Consider the following 17,607-nt stretch of genomic DNA (forward strand, 5'->3'; position numbering starts at 1 on the left):
CAACAATGATCTGATGTGTCATAGATCAAAGATCTAGCTTACCATTTGAGCGCTCAAATGGTACACGATGACAGGGAGGATCGCTAACTATTTGACAGGCTTGTTCCATAATCCATTGTTATCGTTGCCGATGTCCAATAATGCAAGCAATTAAGCAAGGTTAGGACAAAGACCATACTTTAACTCTTCCATAATGGTAGATCTCCTGAAATAGTGTCGTCCTTGTTTATGGTTGTGCCCAAGATACTAAGGCTAAGGTACCAGTACCACACCATCTTCCACGGTCCATCATCCATGGATCCCGTGTCCCAGGCACATGGATGGATGCCCAAGGCCTCAGGGCGGTCCACCAGTCATGTGATACAGAGTATTATGTGATAAGCACTGATCACATGATCTATGATAAATGATGTGCTTTCTTCTTGCGTCAATACACGGCAGCTATTGTCCGCGCCATAGCACGATAGTCCTGTCCAAGAAGTTATTTGTCCAAATAAAGATGGCGGAGGAAACTCAAGGTGCAGACGCTGTTCCTCAAATTTCCTTCAAGAAACGCACCAACAAGGCCAAAGCCAACTTCCGCAAGAAGCCCGATACGCCGCCACCTGCTTCAGATTCCGACTCGGATTTCACATCGTCCGATGATGAGGAAGGTCGCCGGATCAAGCGACGACGCAAGAACGCTGCAGTGACTGCTTCTTCGACTACAGCGGGTCCGCGCAGAAATGTCGTCGAAGACCAGCCCGCCACCGAGACCGCCGCTATTCCCTTGACCTCGAGTAACGATGCGACCAAGCACTCCAACTGGTATGACGAGGAGTTGAGTGAGAAGAACCTGTTAGGGACGACAAGAGCTCGGCCAGCATCGAACACTCAATCTGCGCCCGACGGTACCTACAAGGGCGCCGCGAACTATTCATCATTCATCCAGAAGAACCCCAATGCGCCTACCAAGCAGTTTGGTCCTATCAAAGCGCCTACCAACGTCCGTACGGTGACAGTCATGGATTTTGCGCCTGATGTATGTAAGGACTGGAAGCAGACTGGGTTCTGCGGTTTTGGAGGTATGTATCTCTTTTTCTTCCTTTTCTCACTAGAGCAGCTCTTACTAACCGTCGCGCAGATTCCTGCAAATTTCTTCACGCTCGAGAGGACTACAAACAGGGCTGGGAGCTGGACCGAGAATGGGAGATTGGCACCAAAGGCAAGCAATTGAGTGGTCGGGTTGTCTCGAAACGAAGCGGCGACGCGAAGACTGCGGAAGACGATGAGGACGATGATGACGAAGAGCTTCTCGAGAGCATTCCGTTTGCATGCATCATCTGCAAGAGCTCCTATAAAAGTCCTATCGTCACGAAATGCGGCCATTACTTTTGCGAGTCATGCGCCCTGCAGCGGTATCGGAAGAACCCCTCGTGTGCTGCGTGCGGGGCAGGCACTGGTGGTGTCTTCAACGTCGCGAAAAAGCTGAATCACCTGCTGGACAAGAAGAGAGAACGTGCGCGAAAACTACGAGAGCAAGCAATCGCAGAGGGTGAGGAGGTTAGCAGCGATGAGGAGGGTGATGAGGAGTCCTAATCTTTTTGCTATGATGACGATTCACAAATGGCATAGCATTGTATCTAGTTGCGCTGGCCGCGAGGTACGAGTATCCAATGTATATAACAAAGCCTATCGCTGTTCCCGTCATATAATTTTCTAATGTCGCTTTGATGTCCTGCAGTACAACCACTCGAAGTTTGACTTTGTATATGCCGTGGATATATTTGAGTCTTTTCCTTGACTCTCAATCCCTCAAACTAGCTGCCAAATAAGCTTTGCGCTTTTCGGAGTTCTTAAGCTTGTCCAAATATGGTTATCTATCTAGGCAGCAACAGTTGCCCTGTGCAAGCTAGTCCCACAGGAATGAATATAACTTCGTGTTTCACACATTGATAATAATACTCCCTAGTCTAATCTATATTTGAGCAGAATCTGAGACAGTGGTGCCTGAATGCACGTGAGTTGCTCCACTGATTTTGCATTCCTTCGAGGTCAATAAGCCACACATACAGCAATGTCTATCTACCAGATGGTTAGTTGGTAGGCAAGGATCAAAGTCAATGCGAGATGCCACAGCTACTATCAGTTTCCTATGTTTAGATTCACAGAACAACAAGGAGGAAGAAAGTGGCCTGAAAGTTCACACTTGTTAAGACCTATGTACTCCATCTCTTTGGAGTAAGTCGAACCACTGTGTCTGCTTGACAACTCGATCGTCCTGAATTTGGACAGTCAGTTACTTAGCTCGTCGATAACATTGGTTGAAGAAATTTGACCCTGTTGATCAGCGGGATCTCGAGCATCCACAACCTCCACAGCTTCACAACGCAAAGTCATAGCATCATCGTCACACAGAAGGGACACGAGAAACCTCACAGGAAAGAGCCACGGTTGCGGTGGGAGGGCTCATACGTACGCACCCAAGTGGACAAAAGTCTTGTCTGGGACAACGCCACGAGCAAACCTTGGTACGTTCCCTGATTCAATCACGTCTTAGACATCCTCAGAACCTCTCGGCGGACAGAGACACCCTCAGGCTGACAGACAATGATCACATTTCACCCTTCAAGTGATCATATGATCGTCGAAGACTGCGCAAACTGTCAGGGGCCCGCAAACACCCTTTGTGACAATAGCATTCTGGGCCGTCTGAGCGAGTCCCTAATATCCACTTTGCAACTGTCGTGAGCGCCAAGCTTCCCCGCTAAAGACGCTAAACAACGGGAGAGGGGCCCATATGAGCGAATGACGGACGCCGACTGGTCGACCCCTGGCCCTTGGGTCTTGGAGAGACTCTCAATCCTCTCAATGTTCAAGTAGCTTTGGACGACTTACTGGTTAGGTAACTGCCTACCGCTGCTAGTTGGTAGCAGTCTAACACAGACTTTTACTAAGTGGATAGTACCTTACCTATCTAGTACGTTGTACGTTAGTAAGTAGCGTGGCTCAGCCAGTGGAGAATAAGAATACTATGCCCATCAAAGTCAAGTCAAAGCCATGCCAAAATGAGCGCCCCCAAAAAGACCCCCAACTTGCGACCCGTGGTTGGGAGAGGAATCTACCTAACACTGATCGCCCCCATGTCCAATATGGATGGGATCCCTTTTTCCTGGGGTGCCTGTTCTGGGCTCTGAAGATAATACAAAGTTCACCCTTCCCGCTCCTAAGTTCTTTTCTCTTCAGCTTCTGTTCGGTTGCCTTGGCGGTTTGCGGTTGATATACTTTCCCGGCGGCCTGCTCCCACTCGGCTGCTTTGGTTGTTCCCTTACTATATTTAATATATCAGGCTGGTCCCGAACTCAATGGCTATATTTTGGCGTTGATCTCAGGGTGTTTCTGCTTGCATACACCGTATATGCCTTGGTGGTTGGCATAGCGAGTCATCATACTGGAGATATATCACCGCCACAAGCGCAACAGTCACCATGAAAAGCAGTTCCAGAATCATATGCTGCGCGACTCTGCTGCTCCTAATACCGCTGTATCTTGTAAAGGTGCACCTGGAAGATTTCTGCGACCAGTACCGTGCAGGCACATATCTGGTCGACTGGACCAAATCGCGATATTTCCCGCAGACTGTCCCCACCCTCCCTAATGGACAAACAGGCGACAAAATCATCGTCATGGCTAAGCTGGAGGAAGAACACACGGAGTGGGTCGAGGAAGAACTGCCAGAGTACGTTGCGAAATCCCCGCACCAACAGCGTCTATGTTACTAACAACCCCCGACAGCTGGCAGCGCGCAATCTACACCGTCAACCCCTCCAAAGCAACCGTCGCAGACACCAAGAAGCTCACCACCCCGCTGAACAAAGGCCACGAGTCCATGGCCTACCTCACCTACCTGATCGACCACTACGACTCCCTCCCCTCCACCATCGCCTTCCTCCATTCCCACCGCGCCGGCTTCTTCATGGCCTGGCACGTCGACGCCCCGCTCCACGATAACGTAGCAGCCATGCGCGCTCTCCAGCTCGATTTCGTTCAGCGCAACGGCTACGTCAACCTTCGCTGCAACTGGAACCCTGGCTGCAGGGCCGCCGACCGTCTCAACCGCCACGTCACTGAGCAGGTCTGGGCGGAGATCTTCGACGGGACGAGTACTCCGCCGCTGAACGCGACGACTTCCCCTGCCCGGGCAGCAGTGCCCCAGCAGAAGTTTCTGGCGAAACCGAAAGAAATCGGCGCCGCGTGCTGTGCTCAATTCGCCGTGTCGCGCGAGCAGGTCCTCCAGCGGCCGCGCGAGGACTATATCAGATTCCGGCAGTGGGTTATCGATACCGACAAGGACGATGCGTCGAGTGGGCGCGTGATGGAGTTCCTGTGGCATGTGATTTTCGGCCAAGAGGCTGTATAGTAAGTTTATCTGACTATATTCTCCAGTGAAAGAATGTGGGTGTGGGCGGGGCTGACTGCTTTGTAGTTGTCCCGATGAGGAACTCTGCTATTGTCAGGTCTATGGGAAATGCTGATGGACTGCAAATCCTTTTGCGATGGCGTTTATATAGACGATTGTCATCTGAGATACCTGGTTGCTTACTTACCCTGTACATATAGACAATTCTTGTTATTTTTTTTTAGTATTACCCCTAACTGTTTCATATCACACGGACACGAAACTCTTATTTAGTCTCCATGTACTCCTCGACTCGCTCAATGAGATCCGCTTTCTTTCCCGCTGTCGAGCGCCCATGAGCGGTCAGAAAATCCTTGAGAACAGCTACAGTAAGCTGTATCACATACGACTGGTTAGTAACATTCAGACAGTCGGCATGCAAGCGACTTACCTTCGAAAGACTTCCTTTCTCATAGTGAAGCCGGACCTCGGCGTCCACTCCTTCAGGCCCGCTCTCCGATTTGATCCGTTTGGAAGGATGACTGGAAGCTTCGTCGCTGTCGGCGGCTCGGTCTTTGGCGCTCCGTTTCACCAGTGTGCTCTTTGTGCCATGTGTTGCTGACGCCGCGTACTGTTTTTCTAATTCATCGGCCCACGACAGAACATAATCTCCAGCGCGCTGGGCAGGTTAGCAACGCGTTATTGCGGAAAGCGCTGAGATAAAAAGAACAGCTAATCGAAATTCAACCTACCTTGTCGATCTGGCGGTATTTAGGGATTGTTTTGTCTTCGGGCTTTTCAGGAAGGTCTTCATCTAATGCGAGGGCCTGTAGAATGCGATAATGCCATTGCAGCGCTGCAGGGAGCAAATCAGCGTTACTTGTCAATAAATTGAACTTGCCCAGCTTACATGGATTTGGATATTTCTGCGGTTCGTATGACGCCTTGGGAAGCTGCAGCTGCTGCACGATCGTTCGCATTTGGTCGATCAGTGGCTCTGGCGCTACATTGAGGGTCGTTTCGGGATTCTGTCTAACATCGTCCGCGTATGGTAGGGTTATAATCCACATTCCAGGGGGAAATTTCTGAACGTCATTTTCGTCGACCTTCTCTTCACCCGCTATCATTGCACCGAGCACTGGAGCTGCGTTTTTGCGCGGGATGAACCAGACAAGAGCCATCTTGTGATCCTTCAAAAGCTTCTGGTGCAAAGCGGAGAATACGCGCGTTGAGCCCACGTAATCCTCCTCAGAAGGGTAGATGAAAAATGGGTGCTTGACGTTGGCCCAGAAAGGGAGAGCGGAGAGTGGCTTGAATCCAATGATACGGATCACTGGGTCACCGAAGTGTCTCAGGGCCTTTTGCTCCTCGGGAGTGAATGACACCTGATCGTTACCAAACTTATATGCTTTCCGTATCTCTGACTTTTCAACGGTGCGAGCAGTATCGTCTGCGATCTGGGTAGTTACTCCTTTGACGATCTGAGGCTTCTCCCCGCCAAGCCAGACATAACAGCTGCGTGCAGGTGCCTGGCGTTTGAACAAGAGATATCCTGTCACGGAGATCTTGAAATTCGGCCCAAGCTCCAGAGGCATGTTCGAAAAATGCGCTCTGCGCGGGACCGACCGAGAATTTATGCTGGATAGGAGGCCGTTCAGCAGCGAGATCCCATCTCCGGAGGCAGTCGACACCTTTGAATCATCTTTCAGGTACACAGGAGCCTCCGCATCAGTTGGTGAGGTTTTGTAGATGATATCCTATACGATGTGAGCCACGAAGTTGCCTCCACTGACAGTCAACGGTGGCTGGTCTTACGTCATAGAACTTGGAGCTGTCAAACTCATGCTCAGGCTGAGAGATCGGAAACAGCTCAATGGTCACCCCCAGATCGTAAAGATCTTTCGCGCGAACGGTGGCAGCCGATCGCTGACTCCTACTATCGCCGTGAGGGTTATCATTGTCTGTGACGATGAACAATCGCCGAGACAGAAAGTTGGGGGCTTTGGATGTGAAGATCTGATTCGCACAGAAAAGTACATTGGCCATGGAGACCCGCTCTTTCGATGGCACAAGCACATCTCTTGCTTTGCCTTCGTCCTCCGCCAGAGCACGGAGTTCTTTCACCTCTCGTGCTGAAGGGACATCTAGATCCGTAAAAAGGTAGCAGTGAGGATACGATAGATCGCCCCGGCTGTTCTCATCCTCGTCGTAGAATCTGGACGCCTGCGTCCCGTACAATAATACGCCAATCATGTCACGAGGATTGGATATGATGCGCTGTTGCATGAGGTAGTATGCACATTTCAGCGCCGCGGTGGTTGGTGATTCTTCCACTCTCTTCTTAGGATCAGATGATGGACGCGGAGTCAACATTGAATCGCTGACTTCGATGGCGAAGAGGACAGCGTCCCTTACTGCTTTGTATCCCTGCGAGAGATATCTTAGTGATGACGCCTAAGCAATGATAGGATTTCGCATACAGTCTCATCTATCTCCTCCTCTTCTTCCACTGCCTCATCATCACGGTATGGATTGTCATCAGCCATAGTGAGAATAGTGAATGGGTTTAGAAGTTACAGCCTAGAAATGAGAGGGAAAGAGAGGTACATTGAAAGCAAGAAGATATGGTCGGTATTTACATCACCTCCTTCTCTGCCTTGAGTGCCTACCGCTCTGCTGCCTGCGTGCCCACCGACTTCACCAGTGACGCGATCTCGTCATCGGAGCAACGCGGGGGAAACACGAACATCACGTGAATGCGCCAAGACTTGATGACCCCAAATTATTACTGATTGGTCAAACTTCCAGCACTGTTCCGTCATCAACCACCTAAGGGCCTAGATATGTTCTCCAGTTACAGATCCTTCGTGCCACGATTCTTTCATTGAGTGGTCAAATACTACTCGACGTATTTTTGTGGGCTTCAGTTTGTGGCTAATGTTAGACCGATAGACGACGGCCAACCTTTTTAATACACTATCATCGCACCTCCCCATGGCTCTCCGCCGGCCATTAACACTTCCGAGGCACATTCTCAATGGAGCTTGTTTAGGCTTGCGACCAGCTGTGTCTCGCGCCGCTCTGGCTTATGGGCAGGAGCAGAGGAAAGGGCTTGCAACAGCAGTTCCCCCGGTCACTCAAAATGCGGCTGGGTCCAAAGGCCCCACGGCAATGGTCTTCCTCAACATGGGTGGGCCATCGAAGATTGACGAAGTGGAAGATTTTCTGAGCAGATTATTTGTATGCATTCCTCAATATGCCCGATGCTACCACCATGTATGAGTCTGACAAACTCTCTCTTCCTATACCAGGCCGATGGCGATCTGATTCCTCTCGGACGACTTCAATCATACCTCGGCCCTCTCATCGCTAAGCGCAGAACCCCAAAGATCCAACGGCAATACTCGGATATTGGTGGAGGGTCACCGATCAGGAAATGGTCCGAGTATCAGTGCGAGGAAATGTGCAGATTGCTAGACAAAATCAATCCCGAAACGGCTCCTCACAAGCCTTACGTCGCGTTCCGGTACGCCGACCCTCTGACGGAAGAAATGTACACAAAGTTGCTGGAAGATGGATTCGGCAACGGGAAAGGCGGGCGCGCTGTCGCGTTCACACAGTACCCCCAATATTCGTGCTCCACCACGGGTAGCTCGCTGAACGAGTTGTGGAAATGGAGAACCAGGCTTGAGGGTAAGCGTGCAAATGGCAACATGGACCCCGCTGGTGCCATCCAGTGGAGTGTCATTGATCGATGGCCAACGCACCCTGGCCTCGTGGAGGCTTTCGCCCGGAACATTGAGGAGCAGCTGAAGACATACCCAGAGGAGAAGCGAAACGGTGTCGTTCTCTTGTTCTCAGCCCACAGTCTGCCCATGAGTGTTGTCAACAGAGGTGAGACTCATCTTCTTACCGAACAACAAGATTTGCTCGCTAACACATTTCCTAGGCGACCCATATCCTGCTGAAGTTGCTGCAACTGTGCATGCTGTCATGCAAAGATTGAATTTCAGCAATCCTTACCGACTGTGCTGGCAGTCCCAAGTGGGACCGTCAGCTTGGCTTGGAGCCCAAACTAGCGATACGGTCGAAAACTATGTCAAACGTGGACAGACCGATATTATTCTAGTTCCCATTGCCTTCACCAGCGACCATATTGAGACTCTGTACGAGTTGGATCTGGAAGTGATAAAGGAAGCAAACTCCCCGGGAGTCAAGAGAGCCGAGAGTTTGAATGGTAACCCCATTTTCATTCAGGCATTAGCAGACATTGCCCAAGAGCACCTCCGTAAGGGAGAGAAGTGCTCACTACAGATGACTCTGCGCTGTCAAGGCTGTAAGAGCGAACGGTGCCTGGAACAGAAGAAATTCTTTGCTGGCGACCGATTTTCTTCTCTTGTAGTTTAGTGTATTTCTATATGGCTGTTCTCTGCCGTTGTATACAATACTAGGGGCCATTTTCTTTCTTCAGGGCGTTAAGTTGTGTTGTCAACGAGGTGACCCATTCACGGAGCACAGCAGAGCAATGTATATATTGTTGAAAAAGTCCAAGCATATAATCTCATTTCGTTGTTGGTCTTCAATGGTTGAGAATATATAAAATCATTAGGAATGAAGGATTTCCGGGTCAACCTTTGACAATTATTTTGCCACCATTTAACGTTGCACATATGCAACGATAAAGCACGACCCAGTCGTAGTGTTGGTGTCCCTTATCGAGAAATTGCATGAGATTACTCCAACCGCTCAAAATCTCAAACCCTGATAAGAAAAATTGATTATTGAACAAACTCTCATAGCGTCGTTTCGTAATTACTGGTTGGTCGGAATCGGGCTGACGCAAAGCCCAACGGCCACGAAGCTGCTCCAGCTCCGTTCCCAGTTCTCGTGAAGAATTGGTAATCATGAGTTCATGACAGCCATGCTGCGTGCGTCCACTTCGGCCCCCCAGCTATCTTATAATCATCCCGATTCCCTTAATTCTTGGCCATCCCCTCGCTTGATCATCTCATTGTTTCGTCCCAGGGGTGAGAGCCGTCTGTTATACATATGATTCCGGATTTATTATTGTCATCAATGCCACCAAGGTTATCGCCGATGTAAACTTCAAACTTCATTCCACTTCGGGACCTAGGAGAGTTTGCGATTTTATTGAATCTCTTTATCGCCAGCGATGGAGAACGAGGAAGCCTTTGAGGCTGATGCACAGCTGCTCACCAGAGCTGTCTCATCGAATTCTGGTGATCGAACCACTTCAAGTGATAGTATCAAGGACACAATCCGATTGCGTGTCCACGAAACAACGCCATTGCTAGCAGATCATGGAAATGCGGAAGGCACGGAGCAGAACGCAGCTGGCCAGAGGGCCAGCTGCTGGAGTTTCTTCAGACGACCTCATGTGCGTTGAGGCAATGCCCACAATTCGAACCCATTCATCACGTTCTGATCTGTTTCTAGGTCTTTTGGTTGTTTCCGTTTCTGCTTCTCTATATGTTAGGGTTTGCTGGTGTTGTCGTCCCCAAGATCAATCTGGTTCTTTCTCTCGTTTGCAGGGACTATCTTTCCAAGAAGGCTTCACAGGATCCTAACTTTACGTATCTGCCGGTCATTATTGGGGAAGACAACCCTCAGTGCCAAGTGCCTGAGGTGCAATCTCTCGTGGCTCAATTCCAACTCTACCTCAATTTGATTGCAGGAATCCTATCCGCATTGGTCAGTCCGCGGCTCGGTCATGTGTCAGACCGTTATGGCAGGACAAGGCTGATCGCTTTGAGCTCGCTGGGAGCTGTGCTTGGTGAAACACTCACAGTCCTTGTAGCAGCGAGGCCAGAGCGATTTTCCATCAACCTGCTCCTAGTGGGAGCTCTACTGGACGGCATTGGAGGCTCATTTACTACGATTTTGGCCCTTGCTACCTCTTATGCTTCTGATTGTACTGCCCCAGAAAAACGTAGCGTGGCGTTTGGATATCTCCACGGCGCTCTCTTCGTTGGATTGGCGTGTGGGCCACTCGTTGCAGCGATCGTCCTGAAGAAGACCGGGGAGATAATACACATTTTCGCTGCTGGCTTGGCGTTCCATGCGCTGTTCTTCTTCATGGTTCTGCTCGTCATTCCAGAATCGCTGTCAAAGGAGCAACAGCAAGTTGCGCGAGAGAAACACCGGAGAAGGTTTACTCAAAAGGAAACTGCTGGCTGGTTTTCTTCTTCTTCTTGGTTACAGCATTTGAACCCAAAGAACCTCATAACACCACTCTCCATTTTGTGTCCCCCTGTTGGACGCCCCAGCTCTCTTTTTCCGAACCGCAAGGGCGCAAGCCCTGCCCTGCGAAGAAACATCATACTTCTTGCTGCCATCGATACAGTCGTATTCGCTGTTGCCTTGGGCAGCGCCCAGCTTGTGATCATTTATGCTGAATTCATGTTTGGTTGGGGAAATATCGAATCCAGCATCTTCATCTCGATCGTCAGCACTGTGCGCGTGCTCGTTCTTTTTTTGGTGCATCCTATCCTCACACGCATCTTCCACAAGCGTACCGCCGAACAGCGTGTTATCCCCGGGTCCAATAGAGTGGAGCTTGTGATTATACAGATATCCATCTTTTTCGATTTTCTTGGCTATGTGGGATACACGCTTGTACGAAGCAGTGCGCTCATGACTCTTTCGGGCATTGTCGCCGCTCTAGGAAGCCTAGCTACGCCTACGCTGCAATCATCGTTGACGAAACACGTGCCCCGTGAGCGAGTCGGGCAAATACTCGGTGCTAAAGGGCTCTTGCATGCTCTGGCTCGAGTGATCGCGCCTACTTTATGCAATCTTGTCTACAGCCTGACAGTGGGTAAATTCACTCAAACAGTCTTCGTTTCTCTGGCAGCTGTGTTTTTTTTGGCGATCTGCAGTAGCTTCTATATAACACCAAATGGTTCGGAAATATTCCCTTTTACCTAGCAGATACGAAATGCTAACGCTATGCAGTATCCATCGATGAGTCTCGACCAAGCAGTCCTCTATATGAGGCGAACGAGGACGGGGAATTGGATGAGGACACTCTTTTACGGTCTTAGAATTATATACAAGGCGGGACTAGTGATAGACCCTTTGCTGTAATGTGTACATTTTTGGTTCGGCGTACGGAGTACCTTTAGTAGCAGTTGTTTCTGAATATTGCAGTCATTTCAAAGAGTCCACGATGAAGCTCAGAGGAGCTGCTTACGATTATATCGCTAAAAGTACATTAAGGGACGCTCTTTGAAACTTTGTGTTGGACGTCACTTATACAGATCGAAGGGTTTGCAGGAAAATAGGAGACTACTCCATGTAGGTAGGTAGCATTTTACTATCGACGCTGATAGTTGTCGTATGATCTGAGCTGGATCCGGAGAGCGATCGGAGGACTACGGCACGTGACAAAGCCTGCGAGTGCACCGCCATGCAAACTTTCCGCTGGAGCTCAGCAAAAAGTCCACCGAAATTGCCCTGTTGAATATTCCAACCCAATTGTGCCCATTGTCGTCCCCCAACTTTTCTTTCGGGCATTGTCCCCATTAGTTGAGCTTTATCTCAGTTTACTGTTTATATCAATGCTTCGCAGGTGACGCCCATAGAACCCGCCGCCTGCGGTGCAAGAGGTTCTACCACCATGTTCTCGAAACCAACCAACAGCCCCCCGGCTGTCCCCTCTCGAAATGCTCTCCGAGTTCTGCGTAGATTAGCGCTTGCCGGCTCAACTGTGGGCAGTTTCTGCACGGTCGCGGCCATCACCTACGATGTCCATCGCCGAGTCCGAGTCGCCGAGCGCATTGTCGAGAACAAACGGGCCTTACAGACCTCCGCACCCAACTACGATGCCACGTCTGCCGCGAAACGACTCGCCCGTATGATGGAAGCAGCGGAAGCAGGCGAATTTATGGGATTGGCGTCGTTGAAGGAGGCGGACAGAAAGATCCGAGAAGGGCAAGCTACGCAGGATGACGATGTGGTAGCTTTGCACCAGGAGGGGGGCTTTCGACGTCCGGGCATGGGGTTGGAGGATCCGCGGCGAGCAGTCCAGGCAGAGTCGTATCTGGAGACTACCCGGTCGCAGCTCGTCGATGCGCTTATATCACGGCCGAATCTTGAGAGTGGCTTGGGTCGAAGGAATTTTGTTCCTCCTAGGCAGGTCCCGGTTGTCGACGCCATGGAGCGGACGAAAAATGCTATACAATCAAATAATTCCAGCTCGCGGGCGCAACTTTCGGATGCATTACCCGAGAGCGAGAAATCACAGAGTGCAGGGCAGGTTATTGTCCCGACACGGATGCAGGAACTTCTCGACCGCGGTCGTCCCATTGAGGCGGCCCAATTTTTTCTGGAGACACATGCCGCTTCATTGAAAGGCATATCCTCAGACAGGAAGGAAATGGCTACGAAGGTATTCTTCGTCAACTGCAAAGAGGACAATGTGTTTATTGCCAGAAGTGTGTTTGAGCGGTTGGAAGAGGTGGATAGAATCACGCCTGAGATGTGGAAGACGTTGATGCTGGCTTTGGCGAAGAAAGGGTGCATTGAATCAGTTGCGAGTGTTTATACGCGATACATGCGCAAGTTCCCTTGCCCTCCGGAGATGGTCGACGTTGTGCTGCGGAGTTTGCTTGAATCCCACCGACTCACCACTGCGAAATGGTTCCTCTTGCGCAATCTACAACATGACCGTGATTGCGGTTTGTGCGGAGCCTACCTCTCCGGCCTGTGGCGGAAGACAAGAAGCATCGAGTTATTGAACGGGCAGTTGAAAAAGATATTGACCATTCTTCCAAAGTTCGAAAAACAACCTAGCGACAAACTATTTAACCCGGTGATCAAGGCATATGTTGAATTTGGGCGGGTTGCCGATGCCGAAGCTCTGGTGCATGATATGACCACTTTATATGGGATCCCTCTTCGTTGCCGAACTCAGGGCCTATTGGTATACGCCAAGGCTCTGAACTGTGACTGGGAGGGAGTTGACGCAGGACTGCAAGAGATGCACAAACTCAAGCTGACGAGACGCCGGCGAGACTTCCTTCCTATTTTTGATCGAATATTTCTGGAGTACTGGGTCTCACATTCGGGAATTGAGATTCGCAATTTTGTGTTCCGGTACCTTGATAAATTCGACATTGTCCCCGATCGCGTGCTCTACAAGCACATCTTGGAGGCTTTCGTGGAGAAAGGAGACAAGGAAATGATTGCTGAATTTACAAGTATGGCGAAGCAGCGATCGTGGAATATCCCCATAAACGAGCAGCAATTCTTGGAGATACTACGGTCTCGTCGCCTCGCATTGGAAGGAGCACCAGTGGGGTTCTGGCAAATGCTGCAGGCAGCGCGTGTCAAGTACGGGCACAGCTCCACGTCTCAGCGTATCATGGGCTACGACCAACAGTCATTCCCTTTGCCGGAAGTCAACAGCATGCCATATACACAGAATCCGCTATCGTGGTACCAGAGAACGATGCAAGAGACCACGCCGTCGAAGCCTGTCGACCAATATCAGAAACTCCATAAGCAGATGACCCATTTTCTGCACGCTGGAAAGCTGAAGGAAGCATTGAAGTGCTTTCAAAATGCTAAAAATGCCCGGTTCCAGATGAGGCAGCTTCACGTTGAATTGGCGGTCATAGCGACTTTGCTTGAGGACGGCCTTAGTGCAGCGCGCAGTCTCATCGAGTCTGAATGGCGGACTATCCGTCACCTTGTCCGCTTCTCTCCTATCTTCTTTCGTCAAGTCATGGCGGTCGACGAGGATGCGGGTGGCCACATTGTCCAGATGGCAGTCCTACGCTTCTACCAGCTTTGTTGGTCTACGAAACACATGAAGGTCAAGCATCACCTTACTGTTGCGACAAGCCGTCGCTTGATCTCCCAACATAAGCCGGAAATGGCTCTGGAGCTTCTGACGGCCGTGTACAAGTCCCGTTATAGGTTTGCAGCGACCTTTGACGGGGTTTGCATGAAGATGTTTGCGCGCGCCTTCGCCGCGACAGACAACATTCTAGGCTTACGATGGTGTATTCTTACTGCTTTATCACGCGATAGTGCACTCAATCATGATTTTGTGGTGGAAGTTCGCCGAATCTTGGGCACTCTAAGTCCACCTTCCGCGGTGGATGCCACCGCCGGCCCCGTCACTCATGAGCAGCTGGAATACCTTTATTACATCGCCGATCTGCTCGAGGAGAAGAATGAGGGGTGCGCCCCGATATGGGAGCTCAAGCATGACGCCACACTGAAGCAGTCTTCGAGGCGACAGTTGAAGCAACCTCTTGACGCAAGCCGTCTTTTCAACCAGTCCGATGTCCGCGAGACCGTCAAGCGATGGGACGAAGAATACGAGCTGGAGGCAGTGCTGGGTAGGATTGACAATGACCCGAACTCGATTACTGCTCGATGGAACGAGAGTCGTCGTTCACATCAGAAAGAGGCGGGTTTATGACGATCGGTCTGATACCATCTAGGAAGTGGTTGCAACTGCAACGCCTGGCCGAGCCTTTATTGAATCATGTGATAGGCTCCTTAGCCACTGTATATATACTATTGACACTCTGTACTTTACTCTCCTGTGCGGTTTGTGACTGCCATTATTTCTCATCGGAAATAGAATAGAGATGGTGAGATTGGATGCAAATATCACGGATATGGCCGAAACCCCTTGGCTCTCCTTTTGCAGGCAACAACGCCGAACGGTATCCAATAATAAACACTGTAATTGATCGGATGGGATCAGACCAGAAGATGCTCTTTTCCGGTCCTTTCAGTGATCATACGGTGTTCCTGAATTTTCTCTCACCAATAAGAATCTAGCACTGCGGAAGGAGGAAAGCCAGTCTTTCACATGTCACGCCACTGTCCACTCTTGGCCCCTTTCCAGTAAAAACACTTAAAGTTCTCCGATCTTTTTCTATCTCCGCCATCCCATCCTTTTCATCAATTGCTTACCCTGCCACTGACTCGCTGTCGCTCAGAGGAGGGGGGGGAAAAATATGCACCGTGCTCCTCACCACTTCCCTCGATTCCATCGAATTTGCTGACTGAATTCCCTCCGCACCATGGCTACAACTCCGATCAACGGCCATGCCACAAAGTCTCCCTCCTTAGATGCGGCCGAAGCCCGCCGACTCAAACACAACCATGCCGATGTTGTGATTATAGGTGCAGGAGTTTTGGGCTGCGCGCTGGCAGTCGCATTAGGGCGACAGGGGCGGAGTGTCATTCTCCTGGAAGCCTCGCTGAAAGAGCCAGATCGCATCGTGGGTGAATTGTTACAGCCTGGCGGTGTACAAGCTTTGGAGAAGCTTGGTCTCCGCGATTGTCTGGAGGGCATAGACTCGATTCCCGTAAAGGGCTATTATGTTTCGTATTTCAATGACCCTGTGCCAATTCCCTACCCGAAGCCTACGCCCGCGTCCCCCCCGCCGGAGGGCCGCTGCTTTCACCACGGCCGGTTTGTGATGAAGCTGCGCGAGGCCGCCATGGCATGCCCCAACGTCAGTGTTGTTGAGACCAAGGCGACGGACCTGGTCACTTGCTCGCACACCCAGCAGGTTCTTGGTGTCGAGTGCACATCCAAAGATAACGTCCGCGCGTGCTATTTTGGCCACCTCACCGTGGTTGCTGACGGCTACGCCTCCAAATTCCGCAAGCAACATCACCCGCATACCCCCAAGGTCAGCTCGAGGTTCTGGGGTCTCGAGCTGATCGATACGAAACTCCCCATGCCTTACTATGGGCATGTTTTACTGAGCGATAATGCACCGATCCTCCTGTACCAGATCGGCACGCATGAGACACGCATCCTCGTTGACATTCCCGAAAACCTCCCGTCAGCGTCCGTCAAGAATGGTGGTGTGAAGAGCCACATGCGGAACGTCGTCCTCCCTTCACTCCCTGAATCCGTGCAGCCAGCCTTCATTGCCGCCTTGGAACAAGGCCAGCTGCGATCTATGCCGAATTCCTTCCTCCCCGCCGCCACGAACACAACTCCGGGCCTGGTGATCCTCGGTGATGCCCTCAACATGCGACACCCATTGACAGGAGGCGGAATGACGGTCGCCTTCAATGATGTCGTGACGCTGCGCAATCTCCTGAGCCCAGAGAAGGTCCCCAATCTGGGCGACACAAAGCGAGTCATGAAGCAGCTCTCGACCTTCCACTGGGAGAGGAAGAAGGCGGCCTCGGTCATCAACATCCTCGCACAGGCGCTATATTCTCTATTCGCCGCAGATAGTGCGTTTCATCTCCTTCTCGCTCCCTCTTCCCTGCACTGAATCGCAACTGACCTCTCCCCCAACAGATCAATACCTCCGGGCCCTCCAACGTGGCTGCTTCCGTTACTTCCAACTGGGACTCGTCGACGGCCCCGCAGGCCTCCTCGGCGGCCTCATCCAAAAACCTTCCGTCCTCTTCGTCCATTTCTTCTCCGTCGCCCTCCTCTCCCTCTGGGTCCTTCTTCGCGAATACCCTCCCTACCTCTTCCCCGTCGCCCTCTTCAAATGCATCATGACCTTCTGGACAGCCTGCGTCGTCATCTTCCCATACATGCTAATTGAAGCCTTCTGCTGAGCAACACGTTTGGTATCATGATTAGTAGACTCTAGCGGGACCCTGTATTTCGGCACACCCGCGCTTTGATCTCCCTTCTTATCCATGTCTTCCTCTTTGTTGATAAGGATTTATAGTTCTGTACGGACTCGTCCATATTATGTAATTACTTATTTACCTTATGTCCTCATACTCTCTTCTTGTGTTTTGACTCTCCGTCGCTCCCCTTTTCAAGCTTGCGTGTTCTGCTACTTCTAACGAAGATAGCCTCTAGAGGCTATTGTTACGCCCTGTATGGACGTCATTGATGTACATACGTTCCGTGTATACTGTTCGGGGAAAGAAGAGCTATAGAACTAGGATCCATGGCCGATCTACCTTCATTGATCTGCGTTTCCCTACAATTTCCAAATTTCCACATTTATTCATTGTCCATCCTGACTGGCATAATATCTAACACACAAAAGCAAATTCTTTCGGAGACAAGAAACACAAACGGAAAAAGTGTACACTGACCCACTCGCCTGGCTCCCTGCTATGATGGTATAGACGATCATGACGATGATAATGCCGATTGGAAAGCAACCACGAAAACCAAGCCGACCACGGATTAAACAGGTCTAGAACAGAACGGAACGGGGAAAAAAAAAGCAAGGTAACCAGGCTCTCCA

General features: G+C 50.7%; 7 protein-coding genes across 7 annotated transcripts; 6 read left to right on the plus strand and 1 right to left on the minus strand.

Moving 5' to 3' along the window:
• The first annotated feature begins 167 nt into the window (after positions 1-167).
• Positions 168-1,735, plus strand: AFUA_5G07720 (U2-type spliceosomal complex subunit CWC24). The gene is made up of 2 exons (XM_748771.2): positions 168-1,064; positions 1,124-1,735. The coding sequence occupies exons 1-2, from the start codon at positions 407-409 to the stop codon at positions 1,576-1,578; spliced, it is 1,113 nt and encodes a 370-aa protein (XP_753864.2). The 5' UTR covers positions 168-406; the 3' UTR covers positions 1,579-1,735.
• A 1,732-nt stretch (positions 1,736-3,467) lies between these two features.
• On the plus strand, positions 3,468-4,399 carry AFUA_5G07730 (DUF3431 domain-containing protein; the record flags this gene model as incomplete). Its single annotated transcript, XM_748770.1, has 2 exons — positions 3,468-3,718; positions 3,775-4,399. 2 exons carry the CDS (start codon positions 3,468-3,470, stop codon positions 4,397-4,399), a joined length of 876 nt encoding a protein of 291 aa, XP_753863.1.
• A 265-nt stretch (positions 4,400-4,664) lies between these two features.
• On the minus strand, positions 4,665-7,075 carry akuA (uncharacterized protein; the record flags this gene model as incomplete). Its single annotated transcript, XM_077804787.1, has 6 exons — positions 6,859-7,075; positions 6,194-6,805; positions 5,289-6,135; positions 5,131-5,234; positions 4,830-5,057; positions 4,665-4,772 (listed from the first exon to the last, which is right to left on the minus strand). The coding sequence occupies exons 1-6, from the start codon at positions 6,922-6,924 to the stop codon at positions 4,665-4,667; spliced, it is 1,965 nt and encodes a 654-aa protein (XP_077660925.1). The 5' UTR covers positions 6,925-7,075.
• A 297-nt stretch (positions 7,076-7,372) lies between these two features.
• AFUA_5G07750 (ferrochelatase HEM15) lies at positions 7,373-8,785 on the plus strand (the record flags this gene model as incomplete). The annotated part of the gene is made up of 3 exons (XM_748768.1): positions 7,373-7,618; positions 7,690-8,272; positions 8,328-8,785. The coding sequence occupies 3 exons, from the start codon at positions 7,373-7,375 to the stop codon at positions 8,783-8,785; spliced, it is 1,287 nt and encodes a 428-aa protein (XP_753861.1).
• A 466-nt stretch (positions 8,786-9,251) lies between these two features.
• Positions 9,252-11,755, plus strand: AFUA_5G07760 (putative tetracycline-efflux transporter). The gene has a single exon (XM_748767.2). It carries the CDS (start codon positions 9,869-9,871, stop codon positions 11,324-11,326), a length of 1,458 nt encoding a protein of 485 aa, XP_753860.1. The 5' UTR covers positions 9,252-9,868; the 3' UTR covers positions 11,327-11,755.
• Positions 11,756-12,017: 262 nt separating this feature from the next.
• AFUA_5G07770 (pentatricopeptide repeat protein) lies at positions 12,018-14,831 on the plus strand (the record flags this gene model as incomplete). The annotated part of the gene is made up of 1 exon (XM_748766.1): positions 12,018-14,831. One exon carries the CDS (start codon positions 12,018-12,020, stop codon positions 14,829-14,831), a length of 2,814 nt encoding a protein of 937 aa, XP_753859.1.
• A 613-nt stretch (positions 14,832-15,444) lies between these two features.
• On the plus strand, positions 15,445-16,957 carry erg1 (squalene monooxygenase erg1; the record flags this gene model as incomplete). Its single annotated transcript, XM_748765.1, has 2 exons — positions 15,445-16,621; positions 16,689-16,957. The coding sequence occupies 2 exons, from the start codon at positions 15,445-15,447 to the stop codon at positions 16,955-16,957; spliced, it is 1,446 nt and encodes a 481-aa protein (XP_753858.1).
• Positions 16,958-17,607: the final 650 nt, after the last annotated feature.

The sequence above is a fragment of the Aspergillus fumigatus genome, chromosome 5, assembly GCF_000002655.1.
Source record: "Aspergillus fumigatus Af293 chromosome 5, whole genome shotgun sequence".
In the NCBI taxonomy this organism is placed as follows: domain Eukaryota; kingdom Fungi; phylum Ascomycota; class Eurotiomycetes; order Eurotiales; family Aspergillaceae; genus Aspergillus; species Aspergillus fumigatus.